General features: G+C 42.5%; 1 protein-coding gene across 10 annotated transcripts in view; it reads right to left on the reverse strand.

Moving 5' to 3' along the window:
- KIF21A (kinesin family member 21A) overlaps positions 1-21,024 on the reverse strand; it is a 180,254-nt gene that overhangs the window by 77,648 nt on the left and 81,582 nt on the right. For all 10 annotated transcript variants that reach the window (XM_073652160.1, XM_073652161.1, XM_073652164.1 and 7 more), the window contains exons 5-7: positions 11,100-11,234; positions 9,789-9,956; positions 3,226-3,341 (exon numbers count right to left, since the gene is read on the reverse strand). In XM_073652160.1, the coding sequence (XP_073508261.1) occupies positions 3,226-3,341; positions 9,789-9,956; positions 11,100-11,234 (419 nt within the window). The remainder of the gene's footprint in view (positions 1-3,225; positions 3,342-9,788; positions 9,957-11,099; positions 11,235-21,024) is intronic.

A 21,024-nucleotide genomic window follows, 5' to 3' on the forward strand; every position in this document is an offset into this window, starting at 1 on the left:
ATATTATATATATGTGTGTCGGCGTGCCAGAGAGTTGGACCCGGTCATATGCGGTTTATGAAGTAATAAACTGCTGAGCATTGTTTAAAAATGGAAAGACATTGCACGTGTGCATTGATTGTCGCAGCGAAGCAAGTATCCCCCATTATGATGACTAGTGCTGCCTTACACCACGCTGCGGATTTTTCCGCAGCAGATTTTCCTTGCGGAAAAATCCGCATAATGTCCATTATTTGTGCGTTTCTGCATGCGGATTTGAGGTCCCAATGGACTTGAAAAACGCAAGTCAAATCAGCATGTAAAAATGCTGCAAAAACGCGTCAAAATCCGCAAGCGTTTTTGACTGCCAAGACCATGCAGAAACGCTGCAGAAATTTTCTGCTTCATTTCTGCATCGTGGGCACATAGCCTTAGTCGATTCCCATTGTTCAAGCTTATCTAGATCCTGCTGAATCCTTTCTCAGTATTCTCTAGTGTTAACTATCCCTCCTAGCTTTGCATCATCTGCAAATCTGATTCATTTTCCTTCAGTTCCCTTATCTAGATCATTTATAAAAATGCTGAACAACACTGGGGCCAGGACAGAGCTTTGTGGTACCCCACTTGAAACACAACTGAAACATCAACTGAAACAGATGTGTAGAAGGCTTAAAACAGGGTGAGGAACAGACCAACTCTGCTCCAAAGGTGAGGTTGTGGAAGCCAATTTCATGTCACAGGTTAGACCTCTTAAAAAAAACTAAGCAGAAGCATCAAGACACAAGGTAGTTAAACTGCATCAGCAAGGTCTTGCTCAAACAAATACTTAAAAGCAGACTGGGGTTTAAAAATGTACTATTAAAGCTCTTTTGAACTACAAATAAAAAACAAACAACATGTTCTTCTGGAGTAGATCCCATCTCACTACCTTAAAACGACTCAACAATAGATTCATTCTTTTGTCTGGAGGTGGCCTCCCCCATGTAAATAGGGTCACAATGTACCGTCACCGCCTGAACCTGACTAAATACTATTGAGCAGCTCAACTGGCCCAACTAACATATCATGCATCCTCTGAACCACCTCTTTGGCTTTCCCTGGAAGCACCAGAATGCCACCCATTAACCCTTTATACCTTTTTTATTAGTTCCTCCCAACTCAAAGTTAATATATTTCAAATCCAATAATAATAAATCCATTCATTTAACATCTGGGATTAATTAAAATACTCTTCAGCCCTTATCTCTCCCTTTTTACCTTTAGTAACCTTGTTGTATAACACTCAATTGGCTCCAGGCGCGGAGTCCCCCCTAGCATGGATCAGAGTGGGGTCACTAGGCTATTTAATGTAGATGGTATCAGTCCATTTCCTACTCTCCTGGACAAATGTCACTTTCCCTCTAAAGATGTGTGGAGATACCTGTAGCCCAAACATTTCATTACTTCGTAAGGAGCGTAACCCCACCATACTCTCTAACTTAATTTAAACAGAGATGCCACCTAAACCCTCACGGTCTCACTCCTCCATACTCATTTAAACCATACTTCCCACAGATGTCATCTTACCTACACCTCCCACTGGGAATCTGATATTGGTATTACTTTAATAGACAGACTGGACACAAATCTGGTCCTCCACCACAGGCGGATTACTCAATACTTTGATGTTGGAAACAAATTATAAAGTTATGATGAGATCGTATCTGACTTCGGCCAGAGTGGTCAACCCTGTTCCTAACTACTCATCGCAGTGCTTCAGAGGCTGCCAGTCCACAAACTACATGTACCATATAAGAAAACCACCTGGGAGGCTTTATTAAAAAAATAATCCCCAAATATCCCCATGCCCTTATTTATTTATTTTTTTTTAGTAGCCAAGCAAACGATCACCTCAGCTTGGAGAAAACCAGGGCTAGACATCTCAGAAGTTATAAGATGAATCTCATGGTATATGATCAATGAGAAACTATCAACTATACTAACAAGGCAAGGTACATAAATTCGAGATAGTCTTTTCAACCTGGGCAGAATACAGGAGCCAGACTCCTTTTGCCACTCCACCAGTATGCCTACAGGATCCTACACACCCCGATTCCTCTTAATAAACTACATTCATTGGTCAGAACTTGACTCCCTCTTGGGTTTCCCACCTCCCATACCTTCTCCTTTCCTCTCCCTCAGCCACACACCCCTTAATGCTCTTCTTTTCATAATTTCTTATTCAAAAGTTTTTTTGTATTTTGTTATCTTGATGCATTATTACTCTTACTTTAAATTTTAATAAAAACGTACTGTAAAAACAAAACAAAAAAAGGCTGTGCGCAAGTGTACCCAGAAGAACTGATGCTGTTTTGAAGGCAATGGCTGGTCACACCAAATATTGATTTGATTTAGATTTACATTTTGTTTAAAATCACTTTTCATTTTGTTAATTGATAAAAAAATAAAACTTAAAGGGAATTTGTCACCCCCTGGGGCCTATCAGACCTCTAATATGGGCATACATGTGATAGTAATGTAAATCTATACTTACCTGTATGTCCCATATTAGCGGTCTTGTATCTGTGAAATTGCTTTTTATTACTTGTGGGATACGCTGTGTTCCTGTCCGGGGGACGGGAAGAAATCCCGCGTACTTGTTTAATTAAAATATTTCTCACCTCCCCAGCACGTCACAATGCCCTGTGACGTACAGTTCCCGTGGCCGGATCCCGCCAAATGTAGAGCAGGGATTTAGTGGGCAGGCGCCGGCGAATCACTCTGACTTCTCGACACCTGTGCACTAGATCCCTGCTCTACACTTGTACACAGACAGCAGGGAAATAACAGGTGAAGTGTGCAGGCGCGGAATCCGGCCATGGGTACTGCACGTCACAGGGCACTGTGACAGCAGGGGAGGTGAGAAATATTTTAATTAAACAAGTAGGGGGGATTTCTTCCCGTCCCCTGGACGGGAACACAGCGTAACCCACAAGTAATAAAAAGCAATTTCACAGCCACAACACCGCTAACATGGGCCATACAGGTAAGTATAGATTCACATTTCTATCATCTGGATGCCCATATTGGCGGTCTGATAACTCCCAGGAGTGACAGATTTAACTCCCAGGAGTGACAGATTCCCTTTAACAATATTTTTAAATAATTCTTACCTTGCAACACTTTTTTCACACCAGCCTAAAAACTTTTGCACAGTACTGTATATACTACATTTTATATATATTTATTATGTATATATAATATTACCTGTTACCGCCAAGGGAGTCCTGGAGTAGCCTTGTCAGCTTGGAATCCCTGTAAGGCACATGCGTGGCTTTTTTACTTTTGTCTCCTAAAGCACTTATCACATTTCCAAGGGCCAGCTTTAAAATAAAAATTATGACTCATTAGAGGGTATAGACATATTCAAAATTTAAAATTACATTTATTCACAATGACGCCCTCTGAGGATAATTGCATTTGAAACATATTTTTGCCCTATGTTAGCTTGCAGAATATGTTGGCGCTATATAAATAAAGATTATTATTATTATTGCAGAAGGAAATATTCAGTTAAATGAAAATGTTTTTAAAATATTAAAGGGGTTTTCCTGGATAACATTAGATTCATAGGGCTCTTACTGTCAGAACACCCAAATGTGCTAGGTATTGCAGGCATGTCCCATTAATAGGACAATGCTGCAATACCCAGACAGCCACTACTATACAGATGGCATGCAAGTATACAGAGCAGTATTAACAATGAAGAGGCTGCAGCACTTAACTGAGCGCTATGGCCCCTTCAAAAAGCTGATGGCGATGGGGCGGAGAGCCAAACTCATACTGATTTAATATGGCTTGCCTATTTTAAGGCTAGGCCATCATTATTGTGAATATGGCTTACCTATATTAAGGTTATGCCATCATTATTGTGAATATGGCTTGCCTAGATTAAGGTTAGTCCATCATTATTGTGATAATAGGAAAGCTTTTTAATGAAGGTTCCCATTTAATGATGTAATAAGAATTCCTGTGTCATTTTTTTAAAGCCATTGAATGGTTACACATGGCCTTCATATGGGCAAATAAACCGGCCTGACTTAAGTTTACTTTTCTTTGTAAACCCAAAAATCAGAGTGGTTTAGGCCTACCTGATTTGAGGTTGTGCTATCTAGCGACTTATATGTCTCGAGTAACTGATTGGTGTCAACACGTCATTCAGAAGCCTTGGGCTCAGATAGCGCAGAGATTACTGCTGGTCCCACTCCCGGCCCTGCCGTGGTTAGTCAATACTAAATTTCCTACATTAAAATCTCACCGTATTATTAGTACTACGAATTGGTGCTGCTCCAACTCAGAGCTAAGTACATTTCTCTTGCCATCCCATTATCTCTATCTAACCCTTGGTTCTCCTGAGTTTTCTTTGATCCGGACAGAGCCAGTGTTTCCATTTTGGATCTCTAGGGGGATGTTTAGGGCAAATCAGTTTGCGGAGGGATTAGATTGGATGTCATTGCACAAGGAGGACATAATGGCTTCTCTATATAATAGACAGGATACTTTATGCAACACCTGGCTCTACTGGGTGGAATTAAAACCGTCCAGTTAATATAGGCAAGATTAGGAATCTAGAAGGGATAATTCTCTATAAGTCTTATCCAACATTAGGGCGTTTCCCAAGCCTTACCCCTCAATCTACTCCTTTTTTCACTTTTTTTCCCCTCCTTTACGGTTTTCTCTATATAATAAATGCAAGACTAATTACTTGTTGGGAGAAATTCTCCTATTTAGTCATGGTTGCTTTCTGTTCTACTCTCTCTACAGTTTAATTTTAATTATTTTATAAATATCATTAGTTTTACATATAATGATTGCAACACTTTGATGTATATCATAATTCATTGTATTGCTGCACGTGATGGGATTGTTTTACTCTGGCAGTTTGATTCACATTTTTATACAGTAGGTCCGTAAAGGTGAGTATGATCTAAAACTTAACTTTTAATAATTAGATATAAAAGGACAAAAGTGGTCATACACATAGGATAAAAAGAACCTGGATTAGAGAGGTAAAGATGAGAAAACACCTAATCAGCAGTGATGAGTTTGGGCTCGGTGTATAGAGTCACTCCAAAACCTGCCAAGACCACCAATATGGTACTGAGTAGAGTTGGTGTGCTATACGGTTATGCCAGGCTAATTGACTATTCTTGCATTATAACTAGGTGTACTTGTCTGGTCAGAATTTATGTAAGGGACTTATGCACATCACAGCAGTATCATTTTTAAAGTAACTCTTGAAATCAGGCCTATAACCACCATTGTGGTCTTTGCAGATTTTGGAGCGGCTCTATACACAGAGCCCAAACCCACCACTGTGGATTTGGCGTTTTCCCTTATCTCTACCTGATTAATACAGGTACTTTTTATTCTATGTGTATGACCATTTTTGCCTTTGTATATCTACTTGTCCTTTCATATACACTTATTAAAAGTTAAGTTTTAGATTATACTCACATTATCAATTTAGTGAGTTTATTTTACATATACATATATATATATATACATACACAAAAATATGGAGGCAACACACAATATAGTAAAAAAATAGGTGATTTTTAATGGCCCATATGGCGACATTTCGGTCCAACAGTGGGGACCTTTGGACATGTCCTGTTTCCCACTAGCTGTGGCCATGTTGAATACAAAATAATGCTGTGCACGTTCAGACAGGTAATATCCAAGAAAATCACATTGTATAAATTAGATAAATTTATTTGTATTTTGCAGTGAGAAATAAGTATTTGATCCCTCTGGCAAACAACAATAAATACTTGGTGGCAAAACCCTTGTTGGCAAGCGCAGCAGTCAGACGTTTTTTGTAGTTGATGATGAGGGTTGTGCACATGTCAGGAGGAATTTTGGTCCACTCCTCTTTGCAGATTTCTAAATCATTCAGATATTGAGGCTGTCGCTTGGCAACTCAGAGCTTCAAGTCCCTCCATAAGTTTTCTATGGGATTAAGGTCTGGAGACTGACTAGGCCACTCCATGAACTTAATGTGCTTCTTTTTGAGCCACTCCTTTGTTGCCTTGGCTGTATGTTTTGGGTCATTGTCTTGCTGGAAGACCCAGCCACGACCCACTTTTAATGTCCTGGCGGAGGGAAGGAGGTAGTCACTCAGGATTTTAAGGTACATGGCTCCATCCATTCTCTCATTGATGTGGTGAAGTAGTCCTGTGTTTCCACCTTCATGCTTGACAGTGGGGACGGTGTTCTTTGGGTCATAGGCAGCATTTCTCTTCCTCCAAACACGGCGAGTTGAGTTAATGCTAAAGAGCTCAATTTTTGTCTCATCTGACCACAGCACCTTCTCCCAATAACTCACAGAATCATCCAGGTGTTCATTGACAAACTTCAGATGGGCCTGCACATGTGCCTTCGTGAGAAGGGGGACCTTGCGGGCACTGCAGGATTTAAAACCTTTAAAGGCGTAATGTGTTACCAATGGTTTTCTTGTGGTCCCAGCTGCCTTGAGATCATTAACAAGTTCCCCCCGTGTAGTTATAGTCTGATCTCTCACCTTCCTCATGATCAAGGATACCCCATGAGGTGAGATTTTACATGGTGCCCCAGATCGATGTCGATTGACAGTCATTTAGTATTTCTTCCATTTTCTTACTATTGCACCAACAGTTGTCTCCTTCTCACCCAGCGTCTTACTTATGGTTTTGTAGCCCATTCCAGCTTTGTGCAGGTCTATGATCTTGTCCCTGACATCCTTAGAAAGCTCTTTGGTCTTGCCCATGTTGTAGAGGTTAGAGTCTGACAGATTAATTGAGTCTGTGGACATGGGTCTATCATACAGGTGACTATGTAAGACAGCTGTCTTTAATGCAGGTAACGAGATGATTAGGAGCGTCCATCTGGTCTGCAGGAGCCAGAACTCAATGGTTTGTAGGGGATCAAATACTTATTTCTCACTGCAAAATGCAAAAAAATGATCTAATTTATACAACGTGATTTTTCTGATTTCTCTTTGGATATTCTATCTATCAATGTTAAAATTAACCTACCCATAAAATTATTGACTGTTCATGTCTTTGTTAGTGGGCAAACTTACAAAAACAGAAAGGGATCAAATAATTATTTTCTTCACTGTACATACATACATACATACAGTACAGACCAAAAGTTTGGACACACCTTCTCATTTAAAGATTTTTCTGTATTTTCATGACTATGAAAATTGTACATTCACACTGAAGGCAACAAAGCTATGAATTAACACATGTGGAATTATATACTTAACAAAAAAGTGTGAAACAACTGAAAATATGTCTTATATTCTAGGTTCTTCAAAGTAGCCACCTTTTGCTTTGATGACTGCTTTGCACACTCTTGGCATTCTGTTGATGAGCTTCAAGAGGTAGTCACCGGAAATGGTTTTCACTTTACAGTTGTGCCCTGTCAGGTTTAATAAGTGGGATTTCTTGCCTTATAAATGGGGTTGGGACCATCAGTTGTGTTGTGCAGAAGTCTGGTGGATACACAGCTGATAGTCCTACTGAATAGACTGTTAGAATTGGTATTATGGCAAGAAAAAAGGAGCTAAGTAAAGAAAAACAAGTGGCCATCATTACTTTAAGAAATGAAGGTCAGTCAGTCCAAAAAATTGGGCAAACTTTGAAAGTGTCCCCAAGTGCAGTGGCAAAAACCATCAAGCGCTAGAAAGAAACTAGCTCACATGAGGACCGCCCCAGGAAAGGAAGACCAAGAGTCACCTCTGCTTCTAAGGATAAGTTTATCCGAGTCACCAGCCTCAGAAATCGCAGGTTAACAGCAGCTCAGATTAGAGACCAGGTCAATGCCATACAGAGTTCTAGCAGCAAACACATCTCTTCAACAACTGTTAAGAGGAGACTTTGCACAGCAGGCCTTCATGGTAAAATAGCTGCTAGGAAACCACTGCTAAGGAGAGGCAACAAGCAGAAGAGACTTGTTTTGGCTAAAGAACACAAGGAATGGACATTAGACCAGTGGAAATCTGTGCTATGGTCTGATGAGTCCAAATTTGAGATCTTTGGTTCCAACCACCGTGTCTTTGCGCGACGCAGAAAAGGTGAACGGATGGACTCAACATGCCTGGTTCCCACCGTGAAGCATGGAGGAGGAGGTGTGATGGTGTGGGGGTGCTTTGCTTATCCTCAGAAGCAGAGGTGACTCTTGGTCTTCCTTTCCTGGGGCGGTCCTCATGTGAGCAAGTTTCTTTGTAGCGCTTGATGGTTTTTGCAAACTTTCAAAGTTTTCCCAATGTTTAGCACTGACTGACCTTCATTTCTTAAAGTAATGATGGCCACTCGTTTTTCTTTACTTAGCGGCTTTTTTCTTGCCATAATACAAATTCTAACAGTCTATTCAGTAGGACTATCAGCTGTGTATCCACCAGACTTCTGCACAACACAACTGATGGTCCCAACCCCATTTATAAGGCAAGAAATCCCACTTATTAAACCTGACAGGGCACACCTGTGAAGTGAAAACCATTTCCGATGACTACCTCTTGAAGCTCATCAAGAGAATGCCAAGAGTGTGCAGAGCAGTCATCAAAGCAAAAGGTGGCTACTTTGAAGAACCTAGAATATAAGACATATTTTCAGTTGTTTCACACTTTTTTGTTAAGTATATAATTCCACATGTGTTAATTCATAGTTTTGATGCCTTCAGCGTGAATGTACAATTTTCATAGTCCTGAAAATACAGAAAAATCTTTAAATGAGAAGGTGTGTCCAAACTTTTGGTCTGTACTGTACATACATACATATATTTGGTGAATAAACCTCATGCCACGGTGTCAATGTACCGAAGCTCACACCATCTTACAGATGTATCTTTTTTTTTCTATAAGGGTATGTGCACACGATGCAGAAATGCTCAGGATTTTTTCCTGAGCGTTTCTGCATCTCTCTGGCAGGAAAAAACGCATGCGGATTGTACATGCGGTTTCCTGGCAGGGACATGCGGAAATGAAGCGGTCTTCACTTTCATTTCCGCATGCGGGTTGACAAGCGCTTCCCAAGCGATTTTAGCATCACTTGGAAAGTGCTTGTCAACTTCACACTATATAAATCCATGCAACCGGCATGGATTTATATAGTGTGTGAATGTCAAAAAATAAAAAATAAATCTATACTTTACCCTCTGATGGCCCCCGGTGTCCTGCTTCATCGGTCCCGGCTGCCGGCAGTGAAGACTTTAGGACCTTCCGACGTCAGCGTCACGTGACCCGTCACATGACTCTGACGTCAGCGAAGGTCCTTCTTCATTCAACCGCGAAGTCGGCAGGACGCAGCGCGGGCCGTCAGAAGGTGAGAATATATATATTTTTTATTTTATTCTTTTGGTACCTGGGTCTGGATGAGAGTCCTCTCATCCACACCCGGGTACCATCCGCACATTAGACCGCATGAAAAGCGCATCAACATATACAGTATGCGGATTCCATGCGGTCTAATGCAAGTCAATGGCGGCAAAAGAGCAGCGTTTCCGCAAAATTAATTGACATGCTGCGGATTTTTGACCGCAGCGTTTACGCTGCGGAAAAATCCGCATCATGGGCACAGCACATGCGGATTTCCATTGGGGAACATTGCTGCCCTTCTACCATGCGTTTTTCATGCGTTTCCGCGGCGTTTACGCAACTGCAAAAATGCCGCGGAAACGCATGAAAAACGCATCGTGTGAACTCAGCCTAACAAAGGATTAGTGAATTCAATGGCAGGGAGGTTCGTTATACAGTAGTCTATTGTGAAATAAGCCCTTAATCTTACTAGACCACAGTTGATAGAAATTCCTTCTTTAGCTCGGTCTCCTGTAGCTCCTGTACGTTTAAGTCGCTCTGAGCCAGCCAAATCAACAAAATGGAACTTGGCAGTAAGGGTTTCAAACTCGTTCATTTGTGTAGACTCAGATGTTATCCTATTATCCAAGTCATTCTCCTGTAAATGAAAAGAGAAGAAAAAGCTTTGAAAGACGATATTTAAGTAGCAGTAAAACACAAATAATAATCATTTGCTTACAGATACATATGACTAACATTCCTCTAAAAATGACTATACAAAGTTGCCAAAAGTGGCTTAGCATCACGAAGAAATTGGGCTTATTAGACTGTGTTCACACATTGTGGCTGCAGTGCATTTTATTTACTGCAATTGCAGTAAAAGCACAACATTTGCCACAATTTAAAAATTGCAATAAGAAAACACACCTCTGTCTCAACTTGTGAACAGAACCATACACGTGGAAAATCAAGTCTTAGGTGGTATACACACTGGTTTTTTTTAGCAGTTTCAAACAGAAACCGCTTCAGGAACTGTCCTTTTTTGGAAGTTTTTTGCAGCCTTTTGATTGGATTGTACCTAGTTTGGTAAGGTTTCCTTAAGGAAATGACATGCACTTTCTCCACCAGGTGAACATAGCCTTCCCGGTAAATCAACTAATAAACAGATACCTGTGACCACCGATGTAACAATGGTTTCATGTGCAGGTGTGCAGGAATAGCAAAAGAGCATCTACTACATCTAAGGCCGGGGTCACACTAGCGTTTAGCATCGGACGCGCTATGCTAATAACATTCGGCTCAAACTGTGCTGCGAGCGGGAGCAGAGTGTCAGTGCTCTGATCCCCTCGCATGAGAGAATCACAGCATAGGTGCGGAGGAGATATAGAAATTAATTTCTCCATCTCCTCCATTGCAGTCATCTGTTATTGCACTGCACTCAGATGACATCTGAGTGCAGTCTGATATTTCACATGCACCCACAGACTTGTATGGGTGAGCGTGATCTGAATTTCGGAGGCACCTGCAGCACGCGGTTATTGTTCTCTCATGCCAAATCGGCATGAGAAAATAATTGCGGATGTGAGCTGCCCCATAGAATAACACTGGTCTGAATGTGATGTTTTATTGCATAGCACTCGGCCGTGTTATACGCTAGCGTGAGCGAACCCTAAAGGAAAGCCCATGTCATCAGCAGCACAGAGTAACTTCGGTACGATCACTGATATTGTCATTTTATGGGTGGATGGTCATTTCCTTAAAATCACTGAGACAATAGGTTACAGAAACAGATTATACATACTGTATCAAGTTTTGGACAAACTCGTGTCTGACATAAGTGGACTGTGAATATGGCATGTGAGCGAGAACTCTGCACATTCATTTGCGTGCTGGCAGTAGTTCTAGATAAGGCACCCAACTTCAAACACTGCATCATCTAGAAGAAGAAGCAAAAAGACATGTTACTAGCAATGTATCTCAAGTACATGGAGATATTGTGCTTCTTACAAGACATATAAATGATTTAGAAACAAAATATCTTAGTACATTTTAGTCTGAAAACATTATATAAAAATGTATCTGACTCATCAAACAATGGGCCAAACAAACAATCTTAATACTTACAATACAAAATCTAAAAAACCTCCAAAAAGAGTACACAAACTACAAAGACACTACTGTACAAGCAATTCTAGGCAAGATTTTCTGAAAATTACAGCAAAAATATTGAACAAACTGTTGGGCGTTTTTGCGACATTTTGTAGCCTTTATGCATTAATATTTATAGGATATTTTTAAAAGATGCAATGCTCTCTAAATACGGCTTTATTTGCATTTCCCCTGGTCTTCTCTGTAGGAACAAATAATTGTCAAAAAATGAATGAAAAAAAAAAAATTGTGAAGTATTTTACCAGCCACAAAAAATGGCAAAAACTGTGTGAAGAAATAATATTCTAAAATATAATATAATAAGCTCTTTTCATTATTTTGATATTTCTGAAATTAGAAAAACAATTTACCATTTATATAGCATTCAGTGAATGACGCAGCAAATTGGGAGCTGCCAAGAAATAGGTCATTTCTCCAAAACCTGCATGTGTGAAGGCAGCCTAAATAATGGGGTGTTCACATCACATTTTCACAGTATGCTTGACAGATACATTGGAATGACAAGAAAAAAAATGATTTCTGATGTGTCTGCTAGCATTTTTATTGGAAATAAAATAACAAAAGTAGACCACCATTGCATATTTTGGTACACATTTTGTCTGCTGTTCATTCTTTTTCTTGCAGGGTATAATGGTGTACAGACAACAATGCTATGCTGCAAAAAATTGTATTTTTGAAATACGTTTAATGGGTCAGGTTTTTTTTCTTCGACCAAGAAGAAACATTTCTGCCAGACTGACCTGCACATAAAAATGCAACCTACTTCTCACCTTTCAAAAACCTCTATTTAAACACTTTGTTCATTTACAAAAAAATATATACCTTTTTAACATAAAAAATGGATGCAAACTACATGCAATACGTCAAGTGGATGTTATAAAAAAAAAATGGGTTAAAAATTATATGCTGGCTTTATACAGCAGTCAAGTAATTAAAAGGGTTGTCCGGTCTAAACTGATAAGTCTGCAGTCACTATGTGTGCACTGCGAGTATTCGCCGGTTTCTGAGCCGGGACAGGCGTTATACATACTCCTGGGCAGAAGCAGTCTAGTGGGCGCAGCCTTGCTCCATACACTTGTATAGAGGCTCACTGGATGGCCGCGTCACTAGATGGAGCGCGGCCTCGCTTAATACAAGTGTATGTAGCGAGGCTGCGCCCACTAGACGGGCCCTACCAAGGATTATGTATAATGCCAGTCCCGCCTCAGAAACCAGCGAATTCTCGCAGCGCACAGTCCGTGCGCTGGGAGGATTCATAGCTCTGGAGTCACACAGAGTGACTGCAGACTTATTCGTTTGGACAACCCCTTTACCCCCGAGGGTGGTTTGCACGTTAATGAGCAGGCCAATTTTTACAATTCTGACCACTGTCACTTTATGAAGTAATTACTCTGGAACGCTTCAACGGATCCCGCTGATTCTGAGAGTGTTTTTTCGTGACATATTGTACTTCATGATAGTGGTAAAATTTCTTCGATATCACTTGCGTTTATTTGTGAAAAAAATGGAAATTTGGCGAAAATCTCTTTACATATCTGCATTTTTTAAGGTGGTAACAGTACTCTGTACCACAAAAAAAATGGACACTCACCATTGTGAGGTCCATTAGATGATATATTTTGAACCACATAGCACTTTATAGCACTTCGTCACTCTTTTGTAGTGCTCCCCAAGATACGAGTTACACTCCCCTGATGAATCCTTTTTGAGGAGGAAACGCGTCGGGAGGCATTTTGTGGGGTAATAGATACACTTGGATACTGCCCTTGTCAGGACGGGAGCAATCACCAGGGTCACGACAGGGTAGCTTTATCCTTAATATTTGGAGATTACTGAACTGGAAAAAAAACCTGGAGGATGCCCATGGACAAGAGAATGGGTGAGATCTACACATATTATTTATAGTTTGTTATTACTATGTCTAAGTTTTATATGGACCAGATGGGATTGACATTATATATTTCTGGTTCCTTCCAATGGGATTTAGAAGAGGGTTGCACAGTGTCCTGTTTTTGTGCACTGCGTCCTTAATAAGGTTAGAAATATTTTGTGCTGACTCCCTCTAGTGCATAGGGAGTTTGCCTATGATGCAATAGGGGTTTATGAGCTGTTTATATTGGACATTGGAGGTACAAAAAATTAATTTTTTTAAGGATCTAATAAAGGTGATATTTTAAAAGTTTTTCCTCTTAGCTGATATATATCGTTAATACTGAGGTTTATAAGTAAATACTGCCGTAAGTTTAAGCAGTCTGTGGCTAAATATAATCACTACCCCTTCAGGTGCTTCACAGGAATTTTTGGAATGTGGAAGAAAAAAATGAACATTTAACTTTTTTCACAAAAATGTTACTTTAGACCCAATTTTTTTTTATTTTCGCAGGGGTAACAGGAAAAAATGGACCCCAAAATTTGTTGTGCAATTTCCTCTGAGCACGCAGATACCCCATACGTGGGGAAAAACCCCTGTTTGGGCGCACGGAAGAGCTCGGAAGAGAAGGAGCACCATTTGACTTTTTGAATGTAAAATTTGCTTGAATAATTAGCGGACGCCATGTTGCGTTTGGAGAGCCCCTGATGTGCCTAAACAGTGGAAACCCCCCACAAGTGACACCATTTTGGAAACTAGACCCCTCAGGGAACTTATCTAGATATGTGGTGAGCACCCTTAACCCCAAAGAGCTTTGCAGAAGTTTATAACATGGAGCCGTGAAAATAAAAAAATCTAACTTTTTCCGCAAAAATAATGTTTTAGCCCCAATTTTTTTTTTTTTCACAAAGGTAGGAGTAGAAAATGGACCCCAAAAACTGTTGTGCAATTTCTCTCGAGTACGCCAATACCCCATATGTGGGGAAAAGCCTTAGTTACTTACCGGTAACGGGATTTTTCGGAACCCATGACAGCACCACGTGAGAGAGAGGATCCGCCCATCAAGGACAGGAAACCTACAGGTTAAAAAGGGCGGCCCTCTCTTCCCGCCTCAGTTTAGCTAACAGAGCATGAGAGTACCGCCAAGGTTAGTTATAACAAAACATAATCACATTAAGTACATTACTTTCCATCAATTTCCCACAAGGGTGCACAAAAAGAAATCAAATCTACAGGAGTGCACAACACCAGTGAAGGGAGGGAATATAAAGGTGCTGTCATGGGCTCCGAAAAATCCCGTTACCGGTAAGTAACTAAGGCTTTATTCGGTCGTCCATGACAGCACCACGTGAGAGAATTACAGAGAATAAGGAAATTAGGGAGGGACCACAGCTTGAAGCACCCTTCTCCCGAAAGTGAGATCTGCAGAGCCACCCAGATCCAATCTATAGTGCCTATAGAAAGTAGAGGGAGAAGACCAGGTGGCAGCCTTACAAATTTCCTCAATGGAAAGCCCTGTCTTCTCCGCCCAGGAGGTTGACACCGCTCTGGTAGAATGCGCCCTCAATCCCTCTGGTATCTCTTTATCCCCTGAGGAGTATGCGAAGGAAATGGCCTCCTTGATCCATCTAGCGATTGTAGCCTTTGAGGCCTTACAACCCTTCCTAGCCCCCTGATAGCAAATAAATAGGGACTTATCCTTTCTAAAGCCATGTGATACTTCTAAGTACCTTAGTACGCACCTCCTAACGACTAAAGTGTGAAGTCTCTCCTCTTTTTGATTTTTGGGCGGAAAGCAAAAAGTTGGGAGAACTATTTCCTGGGTTCTATGGAATCGAGTGGCCACTTTAGGAAGAAAGGCTGGATCAGGTTTTAATATAATCCTATCGTCCAGAATTTGCGTGAATGGAGGGCATATTGAAAGGGCCTGTAGGTCACTGACTCTCCTGGCTGAAGTTAGGGCTACTAACAGGACCGTCTTTAGGAAAATAATTTTGGGGGAGACTAAATCTAGTGGCTCAAAAGGAGGACTGGTCAAGGCATCTAAGACAAAATTCAAATCCCAGGGAGACATCTTTGCTTTGGCAATGGGTCTACACCTAAAGGAAGCTTTTATAAAACGGCCTATCCAATAGTTATCTGCAATATTGGAAGAAAATAAAGCTCCCAACGCCGACACCTGTACTTTCAAGGTACTGGTAGTGAGACCTAATTCTAAGCCTCGCTGCAGAAATTCCAGAATTTTCCCAATAGGGGGCCCCTCCTCCACCTTAACTTCTGCAAAGGACAGAAACTTCCTCCAGGTCCTGGCATAAATACGGGTGGTAACAGGTTTTCTGCTAGCCAGGAGAGTATTCACTACATTTGCAGGGAATCCTTTGTTGGTCAATAACACCCTCTCAAATTCCACACCGTCAAATGTAGACTCGGGGTTGGAGGATGGGAAAGTCGCCCTTGAGTGAGGAGGTCCGGAATCTCCGGAAGAACCCAAGGATCTGATATGGACATCTTCCGGAGACAAGGGAACCACGGTCTTTTGGGCCAAAAGGGACATACGAGTATCACTCTGGCCCGGTCTGCCCTGATCTTTCTGATCACCGCTGGGAGCAGGATCATGGGAGGGAAGGCATATGCCAGAGGAAATCTCCAGGGAACCATAAAGGCGTCCACTGCCAGGGGTCCTTCTCTGGGGTCTAAGGAACAAAAATTTTCCACTTTCCGATTGGCTCTTGTTGCGAATAAGTCCACAGTCGGAAGGCCCCACATTTCTACGATTCTGGAGAATATTTGTGTATTTAGGGACCACTCTCCTTCTTTTACAGAAGTACGGCTGAGGAAATCCGCTGTGATGTTTTCCTTGCCTTTTAGATGAGTAGCCGAAAGAGAGAGACAGTGATCTTCGGCTTTCAGCAGAAGTGCGTTCGCTACCCTCATCAAGTTTCTTGAGCGGGTTCCCCCTTGGTGGTTTATGTAAGCTACCGTGACTTGATTGTCCGAGAGTACACGGACATGCTGGTCCTGAAAATATATAAGGAACTCGTTGAACGCATGCTGCACCGCCAGAAGCTCCTTAACATTTGATGACAACTGTTGCTCACTGCTTGACCAGGTTCCCTGCACTAATTTCCCTTCAAAGTGAGCTCCCCAACCTGTAGCACTTGCATCAGTGGACAAGACTGCAGTTGGACTACATTCCCAGGGAACCCCTTTAGCAAGATTGTCTTGTCGTAACCACCAACGAAGGGACCATATGGCACGAGGACCTAGCGTAAACTTACGGTCTAGATGCCCCTCTAAAGCTGCGTTATTGTACAACACATCCCACTGAAAGGCTCTTGAATGCAATTGTGACCAACGAACCGCAGGAAAAGTGGAGGTGAAGGTTCCCAATAGTGACATGGCCTTACGGAGTGACATAGAAGGTTTACGTATACATTGTTCTACCAACTCACGGATTCTATCAATTTTCTCTTCTGGAAGACAGCATAGCTGTTTCCTGGAATCTAATATGACCCCCAGATATTGTTGTACCTTGAGTGGAGATAGTCTAGACTTTTCTAAATTTAGAAACCACCCCAAACTCTTTAAGACCGACATGGTCTCCTGCAGGTGGGTCTCGCACTGAACCAACGAATTCCCCACTATCAGGAGATCATCCAGGTAAGGGATAATTCGAATGTCCCTTTCTCTTATATGGGCCATAACTTCCGCCATTACTTTAGTAAAAACCCGTGGGGCTATAGCTAAACCGAAGGGGAGTGCAGTGTATTGAAAGTGTTTAACCACCCCGTCTATTTCAATGGCCAGCCTCAAGTATTTCTGGTAATCACTATGAATTGGGATATGGTAATACGCATCTTTGAGATCGAGCACTACCATATAGCAGTGGGGGAAAAAGTAACTTTATTAAGGATTTTAAAGACTCCATTTTAAAGGTGTGTATTTTAAGGAAATTATTCAGGGATTTCAGATTTATAATTGTCCTGAAACTTCCATCCGGTTTCGGAATCAAGAAGAGCGGGGAGTAGAAACCAAGACCCTTTTCAGCTTCCGGAACCTCAATCAGGACGTGCTTTCTTATTAGGGTTTGTACTTCCGAAACGAGGGCAGCCTGGCGTTCTGGGGAAGAACTGGAGGGAACAACCATGAACCTTTTGTGAGGCAATGCTTTAAATTGAAATTTAAGACCATACTTAATCAGGCTCAAAATCCAATTACTATGAGAAATCTGTTCCCAAGCTGGGACAAAAAATGACAATCTCCCTCCCACCTGGGCTGGGCTGATTGTGTATCCCCTGGCTTCTGCTCAATTTTTGGAGATGGACCAAAGAGTAGACCTCAACCTTTTCGACCTCTTTCATCAGACTTGTCTTGCTCCCTGAAATATCTCTTCCGGAAAAATTTCCTCTTCCGGAACGATCTCTTAAAGGAGGGTAGAAGTACTGATGGAAACCCCTTCTTAGGGTCCCCCGCTTTCTCCAATAAGTCGTCCATGGTCTGACCAAAGAGGTATTCCCCTTCACACGGGATTGTACACAGTCTGGACTTGGTCTGTAAATCCCCTGGCCAGCTTTTAATCCACAAGGCTCGCCGAGCCGCATTTGACAGTGCTGCTGACTTTGCTGCCAACCTCACCGAGTCCACAGATGCATCAGCAAGAAAAGCTGCCGCCCCCTGAACCAGTGGAAGGGAAGAAATAATGTCTTTCCTAGAAGTCCCATCCTTCAACTGACTGTCTAGCTGTTCAAGCCACACCATCAGGGCTCTGGACGTACAGGTAGCTGCTACTGTTGGTCTCAGTGCTCCCGCACCTGTCTCCCATGCCCCTTTCAGGAAAGTATCAGCCCGTCTGTCTAGGGGATCTCTCAATGCACCCATATCATCGAACGGGAGGGAAGTTCTTTTCGCTGCTTTAGTAACAGCAACATCCAGCTTGGGTGCTTTTAATCAGGAGGAACACATAGCATCCTCAAACGGATATTTCCTTTTAAAGGATGGAGGAACACTACCCTTCTTGTCAGGCTTTCTCCACTCCTTATCAAGGAGGTCTTTCACCCTTGAATTTACTGGAAAGACCCTTCTCTTCTTTAGCCCCAGACCACCAAACATAACATCCTCAGCTGACTTCTCTACCCTCGAGTCCACTATCCCCATTGTAGATCGGACGGCTTTTACTAGGGCATCGACCTCCTTCAGGGGGAAGCACTGTCTATCTGGCTCACTATCAGAGGAAGAGAAGGCGGAGGAGGAAGCGACCAATAGCTCAGTGTCTGAACCCGGCTGGGTTTCTTGAGGAATATGCCCAGACTCTGAACCTTGCAATGCTTTGCCTATTTCTTCCCTTATTAAAGTTCTTAGGCCTAGGGAAAAATCTGGGGTCTCCTCCGATATCATTTTGCTGATACAAAGCTGACATAACCTTTTGCTATATGAATCAGGGAGTGGACAGCTGCATAAGGCACACTCTCTGTGCTTGGACTTCGAGGAACATTTCTTGCTCTAAAAGAAAGTCATAGATAGAAAGAAGGAGGAAACATTAGTAGAACTTTCACGAAGATTCCACTCACCCCACAGAACCTTCGGTACCGTAGAAGCAGAAGAATCCAGCATGCATGGCGAGGAATCACGCCGCACCGGACCGTCCTTCCTGCTCTTAGTGGTAGCTCTTCTAGTTGTACGACCAGACCCTAGCCGGGAATGACGCTGCGCCACTAGTTGTGAGGGCTCCCCAGAGGGCTGCTCCTGCAGCAGATGTTGTTGCCTAGGTGACATCTCCTGTGAATCTTCCATAGCTTACAATGTAAGAATGGGCTGGGAAGCACCTCTGTATGTTACCAGACCCATTATATACTGGCCATACCGGTACCATGTGTGGGTGTGCGTTTTTTTTTTTTTGTTTGTTTGTTTTTTACCCAGGAGGGCGTTACCTGCTCCTTGGTCTTCCTCCCCAGGTCCAGGTGGGATCCAGGTGGGCTACTCGCCGCCAGGTCCTCAATCCGCCGGCGTTCAGCTGCTCGCGCCAAAAAATTCAAACGAGCCCCGCCCCTTCCGGTGACGTCACAGGGCTTCCTGCCCGGCGCACCGGAAGTCGTGTCAGAAGGTCGCGCCGGTCACGTGCGCCGCCGGCGCGACCTGGATCTCCTGCAAGCGGTAGCGGGGGGGGGAGGAAGCCCGCTAGCGGCCCCACACCTGGCGGACATCTACCTCCCGTGAGGCGATGTCGCGCCTGCCGCAACGCTCACGGAGGCGCCCCCATGAGCCCTGCCGTGGCGTCTCCAGAGGACCGGGACGGACCGGCTCCAACCACCTGCTGTGGCCCCTCTCTGGGACAGGAGTCCATCTTCTGCAGGTAAGCCTGCAAGGTCCCCCATCATGGACAGGAAACCTAAACTGAGGCGGGAAGAGAGGGCCGCCCTTTTTAACCTGTAGGTTTCCTGTCCTTGATGGGCGGATCCTCTCTCTCACGTGGTGCTGTCATGGACGACCGAATAAATACAGTGTTTGGGCGCACGGCAGAGTTCAGAAGGGAAGGGGCACTGTGTGACTTTTTGAATGCAAAATTGGCTGGAATTGAGAGCAGACGCCATGTTGCGTTTGGAGAGCCCCTGATGTGCCTAAACAGTGGAAACCCCCCCCCCCACAAGTGACCCTATTTTGGAAACTACACCCCTCAAGGATTTTATCAAGGGGTATAGTGAACATTTTGAATTACAGAGGTACGACACAGAATTTGATAACATTAGGTCATCATATTGAATAAGTTTTCATTAGTCTTGAGCGCAAGTGCTCGCTACGTGAGTTTGTATCGGGTACTCGGGAATGCACCATGTATCGCGTGTGCTCGAGTGACATGCTCGAGTCCCCGCTCGCATGTTTCATGGTTATTAGACACCCAAAAAAAAACATGCGGAGATCGCTCGTGCATGGCAAGCAATCCCCGCAAGGTTTTTTTGGCCACGAAGCATATGGGGCAGAGACTCAAGCATGTCACTTGAGCACCCGCAATACTCAGTGCATTCCTGAGCACCCGATGCAAACTCAAGTAGCGAGCACTTGCGCGCAACACTAGTCGCCATATCGTCATTTTTTTTAGTATTATTTTTTTTTTACTTTTGAAAAAAAAACCAACCCTAACCCTAGAGTTTATTTTTTACGCCGTTCCTCGTGCAGTATAAGTGATTAGACGACTTTATTCTTCGGGTCGGTGCTATTACAGCGATACCAGAATCATATGGGGTTTTTATCACTGACAGCTGTCACACACTAAAAGACGCTTTTTTTTTGCAAAATCTAGTTTTTGCATCGCCATATTTTGAGAGCTATAATTTTTCCATATTTTGGCCGACAGTCATATATCATGGCTTGTTTTTTGCGGGATGAGTTAACGTTTTTATTGGTGCCATTTTCAGGCACTTGACATTTTTTGATCGCTTTCTATTCCTATTTTTGGGAGGCAGAATAAACAAAAACCAGCAATTCCAGAATTTTTTTTGTGGGTTTTTTTAATGCTGTTCCGCGTGTGGTAAAATTGATAAGGTAGCTTTATTATTCGGGTCAGTACATTTACAGCGGTACCACATTTATATCGTTTTTCTATGTTTTGCCGCTTTTACACAATAAAAGCTATTTTATAGAAAAAAATATTTTTTTGCATCGCTTTATTCTGAGAGCTATAACTTTTTTATTT

This window comes from Phyllobates terribilis, unplaced genomic scaffold (genome assembly GCF_046119375.1).
Source record: "Phyllobates terribilis strain yellow unplaced genomic scaffold, ASM4611937v1 Scaffold_11__3_contigs__length_659146591, whole genome shotgun sequence".
In the NCBI taxonomy this organism is placed as follows: Eukaryota; Metazoa; Chordata; class Amphibia; order Anura; family Dendrobatidae; genus Phyllobates; species Phyllobates terribilis.